A 14,254-nucleotide genomic window follows, 5' to 3' on the forward strand; every position below is an offset into this window, starting at 1 on the left:
AAATACCGATTACCGTTGCAAGATCGATGCCAAAGACTTGAGTTTGGTCCCTGACTTAGTTCTCCCGCCTAAGTTTAAAATGCTCAAATTTGAGAAGTATAACGCGACTAGCTGTCCTGAAGCCCATATCATTATATTCTGTCGGAGGATGACGGGATATATCAACAATGATCAATTGTTAATTCACTGTTTCCAGAACAGTTTGATCGGAGCTGCGGCCAAATGGTACAACTAGCTGGGTCGTGCCCAAATTTACTCATGGAAAGATTTGGCACAAGCCTTCATGAGACAATATAGCCATGTAGCGGACATGACGCCCGATAGGATCACGCTACAAAACACGGAGAAGAAACAAAATGAAAGCTTCAGGTAGTATGCCCAGAGATGGAGAGAAGTGGCAACTTAAGTCCAGCAGCCTCTTCTGGAAAAATAAACCACAATGCTTTTTATCAATGCTTTAAAGGCCACGTTCATTACCCATATGTTGGGAAGCACCACTAAGAGCTTCTCAGATATAGTGATGACCGGTAAAATGATTGAAAATACGGTGAGAAATAATAAAATAGATGCAGGGGAAAACTTTAATAGATCGGCCTCAAGGAAGAAAGAATGCGATATAAATAATGTGAGTACATACAATAAGGGATATTCAAAGCCAATCACTGTTGGTTCGCCAAAGACGGTAGCTATCAGTCATCAGGGTCCTCCGAGGCAGGAAACCAATTTGAGGCCAGAAAGACCTCGGTTTACACCTATTCCGATAACTTATGGAGAGTTGTATCAAAATATATTTAATGCACATGTGGTAGCCCCTTTTTTTATCTAAAACCTATGCAACCCCCGTTCCCTAAGTGGTATGACACAAACGCTCAATGCGAATATCATGCAGGGATAACGGGGCATTCGATTCAGAATTGTACTGCGTTCAAGGAAGTGGTTGAAAGACTCATCAAAATGGGTATTGTAAAGTTGGATGACCCCTCCGGACCAAATGTAACTGGAAATCTGTTGCCTGATCACACAGATAAAGGGGTAAATGCGATAACCAATAGTGGAAGTAAGAGAATTAAGGCAGATGTAATGGAGGTAAGAGCCCCAATGAATTGTGTTTGGGAACAAATGGTATATAGGGGTCTAATCACACGAGATTTAGATGAAAGGCCTGAAAGGGCAGGAACATACTGTGAGTTTCATGCCAAAGAGGGTCATAATATCCAGGAATGTGCAGAGTTCAGGACCATGGTACAAAATCTGATGGACAATAATGAGATAGAGTTTTATGAAGAATTCAAGGGATTTGAAGAAGGAGAGGTCTGCGCCTCAAAAGATGGACCTGTTGAAAGATTCCAAAAGGTCAATCACCCAGTAGTGATTATTTCACGGCCAATGAGCAATGAAGCAGGGATACAGATAGCACCGAAAGTCATAATCCAAAAATCGGTACCTTTTTCTTATAGGGGTAACAAAAGGGAGCAGACTAAAGCCACTAATCATATTTCCCTGAAGTTGCAGTGAAGCGGATTAAAACGAGGAATCCTATACCTTTGAAGTTGCAAAGGGTCAGATTAAATTTTATCATAACAAGTCGTATCTCCCTGAAGTTGCAGTGGGACAGACTAAAGCTACTAATCTTATCTCCCTGAAGTTGCAGTGGAGCGGATTAAAACAATGAATCATATACCTCTGAAGTTGCAGTAGGTCGAATTAGATCTTATCATATCAAACCTTATCTCCTTGAAATCGCAGTTTAGCAGGTTGAAGATACAAGTCTTATCTCCCTGACGTTGCAGTGGAGCAGACTAAAACCACAAACTTCGTCCCCCTAAAGTTGCTACTAAGAAGATTGAAGTTACAAGTCATATCTCTCTGAAAGGCAGTGGAGTGGATCAAAGTAACAAGACACAGTGGACAGAAATGAAGCTACTTGAAGAAGATGAGCACCAGAATAAGTCAAGACTCGGCAAGACCGGACAAAATTGGTCTTTCTTAGTCTTTGCTCTGTTCTCGTTACACGACAACGAGCAAATAGGGGCTGCTGTACAAGCCTATTTTGCCCGGTGCCCATTACAAATAAAACACTTAAAAACCTACCCAATAACCAACCCAAACAACCCATTACAACAAAGCCCAAGTACCCAATACCTCAGCCCAACACCCAAAACAAGAAAAAACCCTAGCAGAAAACAAAAGAACCCTAGGCGCCGTACCTAAGGTCTTCTGACCCTTGGACTTCTACGCCACCATCACGTCCAGCGCCGCACCTACCCTCTGCCCACCTGCTCCAGCAACCCTGCAAAATAAAGGAGAACACGCAAGCAACTAAATAATAGGAAAAAATAGAAACAGATCGGCTATAAAAGCCAAACACCATTTTTGTATTTGGCTTCTTCTTTTACAACTGGTTAATGAAAAGCAGATCAAAAGGCTTTAAGAAAAAGGTTGACTCCAGTGCTTCTATTTTCCTGTTCTTGTGTTTTTCTTATTTTATTTTCTTATTTTTTTGTGTTTGTTTTTTTTTACAACTCATTTGTAACAAAACGAAAAAGGAAAGGAAAATGAGTACTTACCGATTTCAAAAGCCCTTCACCGGAAACCTTATTCGGTGTTGGAATCCGACCGAAAAGGGTACGAAAGACCCCTCTTTTTTCAGCCTCTTGGGTTCAGAGAGTCGGGTCTTTAAAAGGATTCGGGAACAGGGTTGAAAGCCCATCTTTTTCTAGCTCCGACCACCGCTCACAGCGAAGCCACGGCAAAGCTATGACAGCAACATGCCGGAGCCGGCCGCCATCTGGTCTGAAATCCAGAGAAAAAATAAAAGAAGGAAATTTTGAAAAAATGGGGGGGGGGGGCGGCTATTAAATGAATTTTAGGTTAAAATTTTATTATTTATAACAATGCCTATACGACGTCGTTTTGGGAATGAGATTCAAACATCAAAACGGCGTCGTTTCACTCTCTTAACCCGCGACCCGACCCGTCGACCCTCAGGATCCATGTGTTTCTGCGGTGAAGGGATATTTATGTGCCAGTCCTTCCGCTTTCACGCTGTTGTGCAATGTGGTCCCTCTTATTTTCTTAAATTTAGCCGCGTAATTTTCCACACATTTCATTTCAGTCCGCACTGAAACGCTGCGCATTGAGGTTGGGAATATTGCCCAATCGGTCCCTCGTGCCTTCAGCGCGTTCTATTTCAGTCCCTATCCACTCCTTTTTAATTTATTTGCGATTTAGACCCCTTAAAGTTCTGTTTTCAGTTTAAATTAATCCATTTTTGTTGTATTTTTGCTATTAAATTAATTAATTTCAATATGTTATCATTATTTTTATTATTATTGCTTTTAATATTGTTATTACTATTATCATGCTTATTATTATTTATACCTTTGTAATTTTAGATTTAATTATGTGCATACATATTTTGGATCTATATACATATACATACTTCCATACTTCATATACTTTATAATTTATATATACATACGTTTTGTTATACATATATAATTACATATATTATTTACGCTTTATATGTATACATATATATACATATATACACTTGCACATTTTATATTTCATAATTTTAAATGTATATACATATATTCTTCTTATTTTTATTTTTACGTATATACACATTTCCTTTTATCATTTTATAACTTACATACATATCCACATATTTATATACATTTTAATTTTCATACATATATATGTATATTTTATATCTTATTATATATATACATCTTTCTACACGTATTTTCATTCACATATCTATATATATCTATACACGCATTTTTATTTTCACGAATACATATGTATACTTGTATGTATTTTTATTTCTACGATTTTTATATATATTTATATACATATTCATATATATATATATATATATATATATATATCTTTACTTTTTATAATCTTATTCACTTTCTTTATTTATTTCTTTGTTTACATTTTCATTATTATTTGGAAAGAATGTTTTAGTTTTATTTATCTATATGCTTGTTATTTTGTATGTTGTTGTTTTGTCTTTTATTTATCTTATTTTTGTTGCTATGGCTCGTATTACTTTTACACTATCGTATCCAATATTGTTTTGCACGCATATTAACATCGTGCTTCATTTCTACCATTTCGAGTTAGATTAATTTGATGCTTGAATCATGTTTTTTTTTTAAAAAGGGGTAAAACCTTGTATTTTAATTCAATAAATTCGTACCCTAACTTACGGTTTTTCGATTTTCTCGATAAATTCAAATACACAAATCATTTCAAACAAAGTTTTTTTAATATTCTCGGGGATTAACAAAAAATCATGTTTTAACTCACGGGACATGATCTCTTTCCTAAACTCGAGATAATCAAATATCTTTCAATTTTTTCTTTCTTTTGGCATTTATTCACGTATCGAGAATTCAAGATATTGTATCCTAATTTACAGGATATAATTCTCTTTCTCGATTAACGTGAAATATGCCCATTTTCTCGAAATTTTTAGCATTTTAACAAAGGATCATGTTTTGAATCTTTTTCAAATTTTCAATCTTTTACACTAAGACACTAAGTAATCAACTAGGTACCAATTTTGGGTGTTACGGGGGTGCTAACCCTTCCTCGTACGTAACCGACTCCCGGACTTGCCTTCTGATTTTTCGTGGACCAAAATCGCTGTTTTGATAAAATCAAATTGTTTATTAAAACAACCATTTTTCGAGGTGGCCCGATCACACCTTATCAAAAAAGATTGGTGGCAACTCCTGTTTTCATTTTTGTTTTCAAAATCCAAGTCGACCCCGTTTTATCAAAAAAATGGTGTCAACAATTATAAAAAGTGTTTAATTTTATTTAAAAAAATAACAATTAAGTTCATACTTTTTTTTGGTACTTAATTGGGTATTTGAATTTTCAAAATGCATAAAAAACATTCTCAAACTTTTCGACAAAGCAATTAAGCCCTTTCCTTTTTTTTTTTTGCACTCAATTTATTAAAATGCATCAAAAAGGTCATTTGATAGTTTACTTTAATAGTTGACCATTAAAGTTAACCGTCCCTAATTTTTTTCTGTTAAAGCCACCACGTGTCACAACCACAATGTGACATGTGGCAAAAATTATAAAAATTAAATATTAATAAAAGTTATAAAAATATTAAATATTAATAAAAAATTTTAAAAATATTAAAATTAGAAAAAAAATTTAAAAATCATAAAAATTTATAAAATATATAGAAATATAGAAAAAATTATAAAATTTTATAAAGTCGTAAGAAAATTATAAAAAAATGTAAAGAAATATAAAATTCGTAATAAGTAATAAAAATTATAGTACTAAAAGAAGCATTTTATAATTTTTCTACAATTTTTATTAATTTTTATTTGTTATCATTTTTCATCACATGTCATGCTGTGTTGCGACACATGATAGCTTTAACTGAAAAAATTTGGGGGTCTTTAATTTTAACGGTCAACGATTAAAGTTAATGATTAAAGGATTTTTTTATGCATTTCATAATTTTTTTATACTTTTTATAAAATTTTATAAAATTTTTTTTATTTTTTACAATATTTATATTTTTTCTAATTTTTAATATTCTTTAATATTTTTATTAATATTTAATCATTTTTATAAATTTTTATATTTTTATAATTTTACAAAATTAGAAACAATTAATTTTAACAATTGAAGGTCAAAGAATCTTTTAATACATTTTTGACACTTTAAATATCTAATTGAGCATAATTATTTAAGAAAAAAAAGAGGGATTTTTATCTTAAGCCAAAGAAAAACATTAACCATGAAAGTGGGGGTAGCAAATTCGCCAATGGCTCCTCCCGCCTTATTAAGATGTCAAAATAATGTAATGGCTCCTATTTGACCGTTTCTCCTCTTTTTCCTTCACTCCTTAAACAGTAAGCTTCCCTTGTTTTCCTCTCTTCCATCCTTCGTTTCTCTTTCCTTCTCATTCCCTCCAATACCCTTTCAAAGCAAACCCCAAAGAAACAAACATCATTGGAACCAAACCTCAAAGCCTTTTTTTTTTCGCCTTTTTCTTTCTTTCTTTCTTTGCCTTCTGTTTTGTGTGTGTTTAGTAAATGTGTCAAAATGAATGCTCGAAGAATGGATCGCAAGAAAACCATGACCATGAATTGGGATGGCCTACGAGACGACGATGATGAGTTCTTCGACCCTAGCGATACAGGTCACGAGTCGGAAGGTTCTGATGACGAGAACGAAGATTTCGATGACTGTCACGTTTCTTTCGCTTCCACGGTGCCGCCGGTCACAACGGAGTTTCGAACCGTCGCCGCCACCGCAACCCCTGTGGCTCCCGACTACGATATGTGGATGACGTCTCCAGGGTCCATTAAGGCACGGAGGCAAAAGCTTTTTCAAGGCATGGGCTTAAATTCTAACAAACAACTACTCAGTCTTAAACGTGCCATTACCAACAAGGTCGCTTTCCATCCGGCTTCGACTCCGGCTCCTGCTCGTGCTCCTGCTCCTGCTCCTGCTCCTGCTCCTGCTCCTGCTCCTGCACCTGCATCTGCACCTGCTCCTACTCGTGCTGCTACTCCTACTCCTACTCCTACTCCTACTACCGCTTCGGCAAAACCCGAAGTTCCGGTAGCTACTAAGAGCAGTGCTCCTACAAAGGAACCCCAAAAATCCAGTGAAGAATCTTCGAAACGGGAATTGCAATCTCACTTGCCGGTTTCTTTCTTGCTGGTACGATCCCGGTCCGAAGGCGAGATTGAGTCACGTTCGATCGAGAAGCAAAGGAAACTAGATATGTTGGGTACGGTATCAAAGCAACGCCTAGCGAGAACGTATTCTATGATATCAACCCCACAAGCAAAAGCATACCTACGCCCGGGAAACATTAAGGCTTCGAAGGGTAACCAGACAAGCAAGCAAAGCGGGCCTTTAACCTCGATATTCTCTAAACGTGGGTTCGAAGCATTTTTCTTAATTAAGAATTTAGATACGGGGAAAGAGTTCATCGTCAACGAGTATGATCAAGACGGGAAGTGGAACAAGCTGAGTGATCTTCAAACGGGTAAGAAGTTAACGATGGAGGAATTCGACAAATGTGTGGGGTATTCGCCAGTGGTGAAAGAGCTAATGCGTCGAGCAAATGATAACAAGTCCAACTCGTATATTTCCAAGAGCTTGAAGATGAGCATGAGTAAAGGTGCAGCCATGTTGAAGAGCATTAAAGGGGTGGCTAATTCCATGGCATTAAGAGGGGAGAAGGAGAGGGAGGTAGTGTTAGCCCTGGAACAAAAGAATAATGCCAACAAGAATGGAAATAACCAATGGGTGAAAGTTAGACAAACAGGGAAATCATACAAGGAATTGAGTGCTTTAAATTTATGTCAAGAAATTCAAGCTCATGAGGGATCCATTTGGATCATCAAGTTTAGTACGGATGCCAGGTATTTAGCCAGTGCCGGTGAGGATACGGTAATTCATGTGTGGGAAATTCAAGAATGTGAGGTGTTGTCCAACAATGAAGGGAGTTCAGTAACACCAGGGAGTTCACCACTTCATCCATCCCTCGCAGGCTCAATGGATCTAGATGCCGATAAAAGGAAAGGAAAGGTTCCTGATTATGTCCGTAAGCCTGAAGTTGTGTTTTCGCTCTCTGACAGACCAATCTATTCTCTCAATGGCCATACCGAAGATGTTTTGGACTTGTCCTGGTCCAAATCTCAGGTTTTCTTCTCAAAACCTCCACCATATTAACTTAATCCAACCTGAGTTGATCATAAAATAAAAAAAAAAATCAATAACCCCAGCTTAAAAATGTCTTTAAATCATTATAAAATCATGGAGATGTTTAAAGGTGTAAATTGATTTTTATGAATTTTTCAGCAACTACTTTCATCTTCAATGGATAAAACTGTAAGGCTATGGGACCTGGAAAGCCAGAGTTGTATAAAGGTGTTTGCTCATAGTGACTATGGTAAGATTACCATTCCATTTCAACTTAAACGCTAAACTAGTTCATGTTGTTGTATCAAACTATAATCTCAGAGCTTTGGGTTCCGGTGTTGGTTTGCAGTAACTTGCATACACTTCAACCCTTCTGACGACAATCATTTCATAAGCGGATCGCTCGATGCGAAAGTTCGAATTTGGAACGTACCAGAGAGGAGAGTTGTTGATTGGACTGATCTCAACGAAATGGTTACCGCCGCCTGCTACTCCCCTGATGGCCAGGTCTTGTAATTCATTCGAACTATTCATATGATAACAACATTTATATCTTGAAATTGCATCCATTCATCAAGCCAAATTCAACCTCTAACTCTTTCTAAATTGTGTACATCTGTTTTTCATTATTGAAGAGTGCCTTCATTGGTTCACATAAAGGCAATTGTCGACTGTACAGTACTGAAGGTATATATAGTTCACTCTTTTTGGTTCAAATTTTACCATGGACTTTTTTCCCCTTTTTTATAATATTCTTGTTATCTTCGATGAACTAGAATGCAAACTAAATCAGCTAGAACAGATTTTTGTTCAAAAAAGCAAGGCTAATGCTAAAAAGATCACTGGTTTCCAGGTAACCTTGCCAATTACGTTGCCATTCATTCATTTCCATATTTTTCAAAGTTAAATCACTTATAAACCCCCATAATTTGATCAAACAGTATTGTCCAACTAATCCATCTCAAGTACTCGTTACTTCCGCGGATTCTCGAATCCGAATCTTGGAAGGATCAGAAGTCATTTATAGATGCAGCGGTACCGATCTCAACAAGACTTCAATTTTGTTATTCGTTTTTCGTTTTCGTTCCCAACGTCTGCATATGTTGGTATTTTTCAGGGTTCCGAAACACCAGCAGTCAAATTGCGGCATCGTTTACTCAAGACGGAAAATATGTGTTAACTGCAAGTGAAGATTCCCAAGTATTCGTTTGGAGGTATGACGAGCCTCGAAACACAGGCACAGCGAAAAGAACTGCAGTCCCTGCTCGAGGTTACGAGCAGTTCCCGTGTAAAGCTGTTTCGGTAGCAATCCCGTGGCCTGGGACTATAAAAGGCGAGACTCCGTCGATGTCAAAGAAAAACTCGAAACGAACCCAACCCGGTGAATCACCAAACAATGAAGACGACACTCAACCGAACAAGAAAGGCTTGCCACCACTTCCTAAGAAGAACAACACAGAGAAAACTACTAGTCCTTCGGAAGAAGATCCAGCACAAGCTTCTGCTGTTGATCCTGGGATCCCCGAGTCATCGTCTTCGATGTCGAGATCTTCGTCATCAAGCAAAGACGATTCGCCATCCGATTCATCAGCTAGCAACCTCAACTCTTCTTCCTCAATAAAAGCTGGGGATTCGTCTTCTAATGCCAACACTGGCTCCACAAAAAGCGAGGAATCAGGTTCGGTGCCGTCTGCAGCAGCAGCACCATCCATTTGGTCATGGTTCGATGTTGTAGGCGGTGGAGCTGGAAACACTCCTACGGAAACAACGGCTTGGGGCCTAGTAATCGTTACAGCCACACTAGATGGTGAAATCAAGATCTACCAAAATTTTGGGTTGCCACGTAAAATTAACCTCATCTAAACATTGATTGATTACACAACAACAAAGTTTAGCCCCAAGCAATCAAATTAAGCTGCAAGAGAGGTTTTATTTTTTTTTCTTATAAGACTGTTTTGTATATTAATATCTATAGCTAATCAAATGTAACAAAATTTTGTTCATACATTCATTTCGTTGTACAATCCTAATGAATAATCATGCAGAAGAAATTGCTCAGTGTTTTAACAATTTCACTTCTTTTTAGCTTAAGTAAAAAAATACTTTGTTTAGTTAAAAGAGTGTAATTTTAAACTTTGAAAATAATTTTGTTAGGAGGATCGTGTTGAACTCTAATTTATAGAATAAAATGGACATAGAAAATATAAAAAAATAAACTCTCACTAAAACAATAAAAAATAATTAAATCATTAAAAAAATTTCACTCGATTGAACCCTCTATAATTAAAAGAAATCAGTCAGGCACTTTCATTAATGAAAACCAATTGACACAAGCATGATTGACGTAAGTTGACACATGGCATGCTATGTTCACATATATTTAATTTTTTAAATCCTAAAATAATTTAAAAATAAAGTAAAAATGAATATGAATATAGGCAATTTAATGTCAAGTTTATTTGAATATGAAAACTTATTTTTTCTAAACTCATTAATATTATAAATATTATTAACAAGATGTAAAAATTATAAATGATTATTAAAATATACAAATTATAAAATAATTAATAATTATTAAATATTCCAAAATTTATTAAAATTATAAATCAATAAAAATTTCTAAAATGTAATATATTAAAAATTTGTCATAATAATCGATTAAAAATGTAGTGATAAAGCATATTTTAAGAAAATATAAATTTGAAGCTGTTAGGGCAACCACAACCTTAAATATGGTCAAAATATGAAAGCAGGTAAAGTTCGGGCCTAAAGAGTGTCAATAAGACTTATTTTTACTTATCAGTCAACTTGGCCCATTTTAACTGACACCTCAATCAAATCAAGCCCGTTTCTCAAACTAGTCCGCCCAGAAAAGTTCCGTGCGGAGGAAGCTGCTTCCCGGAGCTTACAATACGCCGCCGTTTAATTTACTTGTTGAGATTTGAATTCAAAATCAGATCTCATTTCTCCCGCTGCTTAAACCTGAAACTCCTCACTTCATTGTCCGGAAATCCAGTTAGATCTTCCCTTTAAAGATAGTAACAAAAAGAACAAAAATGAACTCTATCACTTCACCGGTTAGCTGCACCATCGATGACAAGGACCTAGACGACGCCGCATTATGGGCTGTTATCGACTCCGCCGCCGCATCCCACTCCTCCTCCAAGCACCGCAAACCCTTGGCGATCAAATACCACAGCCATCAATCCCCTCCCACCCCCGTTTCGGACCCCTCGCCCCCCCGGAAACTTCCCCAGCAAAAGGTTCAGAACCCTAACCATCAATTTTATTCCCCTCCCAGCGCGAATTGCCGCCGGTTTACTAACTCTGGGGAAGACTGTCACCGGCCGTACAAAATCGCGAGGTCTTGCGCTTCCGAGGTCAGCGAGACAAGCCCGGTTGCCATAGTACAGAGGACACCAATAACCTCTTTGCCGGAGCGGTCGCCGGAGATGTATTTGTCTCCGGGTTTCGGAAGAGTTGACGTTAATGGATCCGAGGTGTCGCGGGGGAGTAGCGTAAGGAGCGAGGAGAAGGAAGGAATGAGGCATAGCTTGTCCGGGATGTTTCCTTCGGTTGCACTGTTTAAGCAGTATCAGAATGCAGCCATGGCGGTAATTTAACCTTTTATTTTAAGAGAAACTTATCTTCAACGTATTAAAATTTTTTTACGTTACATTTCATAAGAATGATGTCTCATTAAATGAACAGATTTTGGAGAAATCTGATTATACGATGATATCAGGAAACCCTTTCATTAAAAAATCAGGTAAATTAACTCTGATTCGCTTCTCAGCTCTTTCATGCTTGACATTTATGTGGTAAAATTTAAAATGTGAGCTTCAAGTTTTGTAGGTTGGAGGAAAATATCGTTTTACTTCAACCTCTCCTACGAAATCAAAGACAAGAACATTGAATTCGATGAAAACCGCAATGTTCAGCGTGCTGAATTCGTGGTTCGGGCTTATATGCAGTATGTTCCTTTAAACTCTTGAAAAATTAAAGGTACTTCTTTGATGGTTAGTGGTTACTTTGTTTTCCATTACTATTTTGTCTGATCATGTTGGCAGGGGTGGGAGATTCTCTGATGGGTGGGGCTCGTGTGAGCGGAGGGAGAAGAGATTTCTAAAACCAAACCATGATATCCCTAGTACAGCAGAAACCAGAGCTAAGAACAAAGCATGTCAGGTAGGCGTTTCTTTCCTTTCACATTTGCTTGTTTCTTTCATAGGCTTTAAGTTAATCTTAATCTCAGACTATTTCAATGTTGCCTCAAAGTTGGAATAGTTTTTTGTTTACCTGGAAATATGAGTTTTGCTCAAATTCATGTGAAGTTCAAGTACTTAGTCTGAGTTTGAATTCTATCTTCTTGATTTTAATGCCTCTTAACGCATAATTGCAAGCTTTTTGTAGATTAGTTATTACTCCCATGGAATTTAAGGGAAATGGTGGGGTTTTTACATTTTAATGATCATTGAGGAGGCCTAGCTGAGAAATGTACCATAAGCTAGTGTTTTGCTCTAGCAATCAATGATCAGAAACGATGTTGCTTGGTCAATGAATGGTTTCAAAGTAAGCTGTAAATAACTCGAGCTGGATTTGAAATTCATAGTTCGAAACTTGGCACAAGTTCAATTGATTAAAATTATCTAAGCCCGAGATTCGATGTAAACTAAAAGAAAAGCATTATCAAGCTCAGCTCGATTAAGCTGATTTATATATATTTAAGCTTGAGTTAGGACTCGTTCTATATACAATTTATTTAGGGTAAAATGATAGTTTAATATCAAAAATCTATTTATAAATAGAAAGTTTGGTTAAGCTCGCAAGCTCTATGAACCAAATATACTTGAATTCGGGGTTGCTTGATGGAATAAATTTCTTAATTTTTGTAGTCAAACTTGAATAAGTTTGTAAGCAACAATCCTAGTTTCAAGTCAAAACCCTATGTTTCTCTGTCAATACTCAATAGTCTTCCTTGCTTTTGCTGTAGCCATTTTTCAATCTCAAGAAACCATAGCTACTACTAGCTTTGTTTTGGTTTAAATATATATTTAAAATTTAATCCATTTCTTTATTGTTAGTATTTACATTTTACATTGTAAAATTTAGATCTAATTGTTATCACGGCTAAATTTTTTTTATTAAGTTTGTTGGTGTAATATTTTAATTTTGTTTTAAAAAAAGAACTTACTAAATAGCCATATCACAAAAATTATTTATTAAAATAAACTTGAAATAAACAAAAGAGCTTGAGCTAAATTTTAAATATTGGAAAAGTAGAAGCACTTGCTGCACATTTTAACCTTTTGTTTTTCATTTCCTACAGCTTACTGGATAAGTTCTTTTGTATCCATTAAATAATTATTTGCACTGCAACCCCATTATTCTGATTCATTTGATCGTCATGTGCTTTGTGGTTAGATTTTAGATAGTTTTTAATATATTTGCAGGATTTGCTAGGAATTGGGGAGTATCGTACTGGTGCAAGCCAATTTCAGCGACAAATATAGCCATTCATTTTATCCCGCTCCATGTTGCAGTTAATTTCCGATTATCACAAGAATCACCGCCGGAGACATCCCTTCGCCCCCCAAAAAGTAATAATTAAAGAGCAAAGCTTAAAAACCGATTTCTTTGTGAAAACAACATAGAACTTAGGCAAATGGAATTGCTTCTGATTCAAATTTAGTTACCCATTCATCCCCCTCCCCCAAAAAAAAAACAAAAAAACAAACAAAAGCGTGAAGGCCCTTATAAGGGCCAATAACTCGGCTCTTACACAAATTCTGAACTCCTAACTTTGGGCTAGGACCCAGCCCACATTATACTCAACATTTAAGAAAATGGATGTATTATTGTTGTTTTGATATTGATATGTTTTCCATTTATCTATATTTTCTAAACATTTTATATTTAAAATTATAGTTTTTTAATAAAACTTGTATTATATAAACATATAAACATACTTCTAAGTATAAATATATTTATATGTAAATATGAATTTTAAAGTTAATAATTTTGTACAATCACTAAGTGGTTCGGTGCAATGATCACAATGGAAGAATCAAGAAGGATAACCACGAATCTTAAACATGAACAATAAAATCAACATATATAATAATTCAAAAGAATCATTAGTTTTTAAATTTTCATCCATTTATTTCATTAATTATTGCTGTAAAATTCACTTGCCTTTTAAATATACATGATCCTCTCAGTGAAGGACACAATTACTCTCAAAAGTTTATTTATTACTAATGAATTTTAAATAAACAGATAAATTTACTTGTAATTACTTGTTGTTCTTCCTATTTTGTTCTATTCAAGAATTTTAAATTAAATAAAAATATAATTAGTTATAAAATTATCTTAACATAATTAAATAAGTTCAATTATAAATTGCATTATATTTTAATATAAGCATATATCAAACATATTATATTTTTTAATTAATATTTTGTAAGTTAATTTTTAAAATAATGCCATGAATGATCAACAAATTATGATAATTCGTCCCCTCCTATAGATTAGGCGACATTTTTCA

General features: G+C 35.5%; 2 protein-coding genes across 2 annotated transcripts; both read left to right on the forward strand.

Moving 5' to 3' along the window:
- The first annotated feature begins 6,093 nt into the window (after positions 1 to 6,093).
- Positions 6,094 to 9,676, forward strand: LOC105799854 (uncharacterized). The gene is made up of 7 exons (XM_012630629.2): positions 6,094 to 7,707; positions 7,867 to 7,957; positions 8,057 to 8,214; positions 8,343 to 8,394; positions 8,484 to 8,560; positions 8,649 to 8,742; positions 8,825 to 9,676. Exons 1-7 carry the CDS (start codon positions 6,094 to 6,096, stop codon positions 9,568 to 9,570), a joined length of 2,832 nt encoding a protein of 943 aa, XP_012486083.1. The 3' UTR covers positions 9,571 to 9,676.
- Positions 9,677 to 10,533: 857 nt separating this feature from the next.
- LOC105799855 (uncharacterized) lies at positions 10,534 to 13,602 on the forward strand. Its single transcript, XM_012630631.2, has 5 exons — positions 10,534 to 11,321; positions 11,419 to 11,476; positions 11,563 to 11,680; positions 11,778 to 11,895; positions 13,161 to 13,602. Exons 1-5 carry the CDS (start codon positions 10,764 to 10,766, stop codon positions 13,218 to 13,220), a joined length of 912 nt encoding a protein of 303 aa, XP_012486085.1. The 5' UTR covers positions 10,534 to 10,763; the 3' UTR covers positions 13,221 to 13,602.
- Positions 13,603 to 14,254: the final 652 nt, after the last annotated feature.

This window comes from Gossypium raimondii, chromosome 9 (assembly GCF_025698545.1).
Source record: "Gossypium raimondii isolate GPD5lz chromosome 9, ASM2569854v1, whole genome shotgun sequence".
NCBI lineage: Eukaryota > Viridiplantae > Streptophyta > Magnoliopsida > Malvales > Malvaceae > Gossypium > Gossypium raimondii.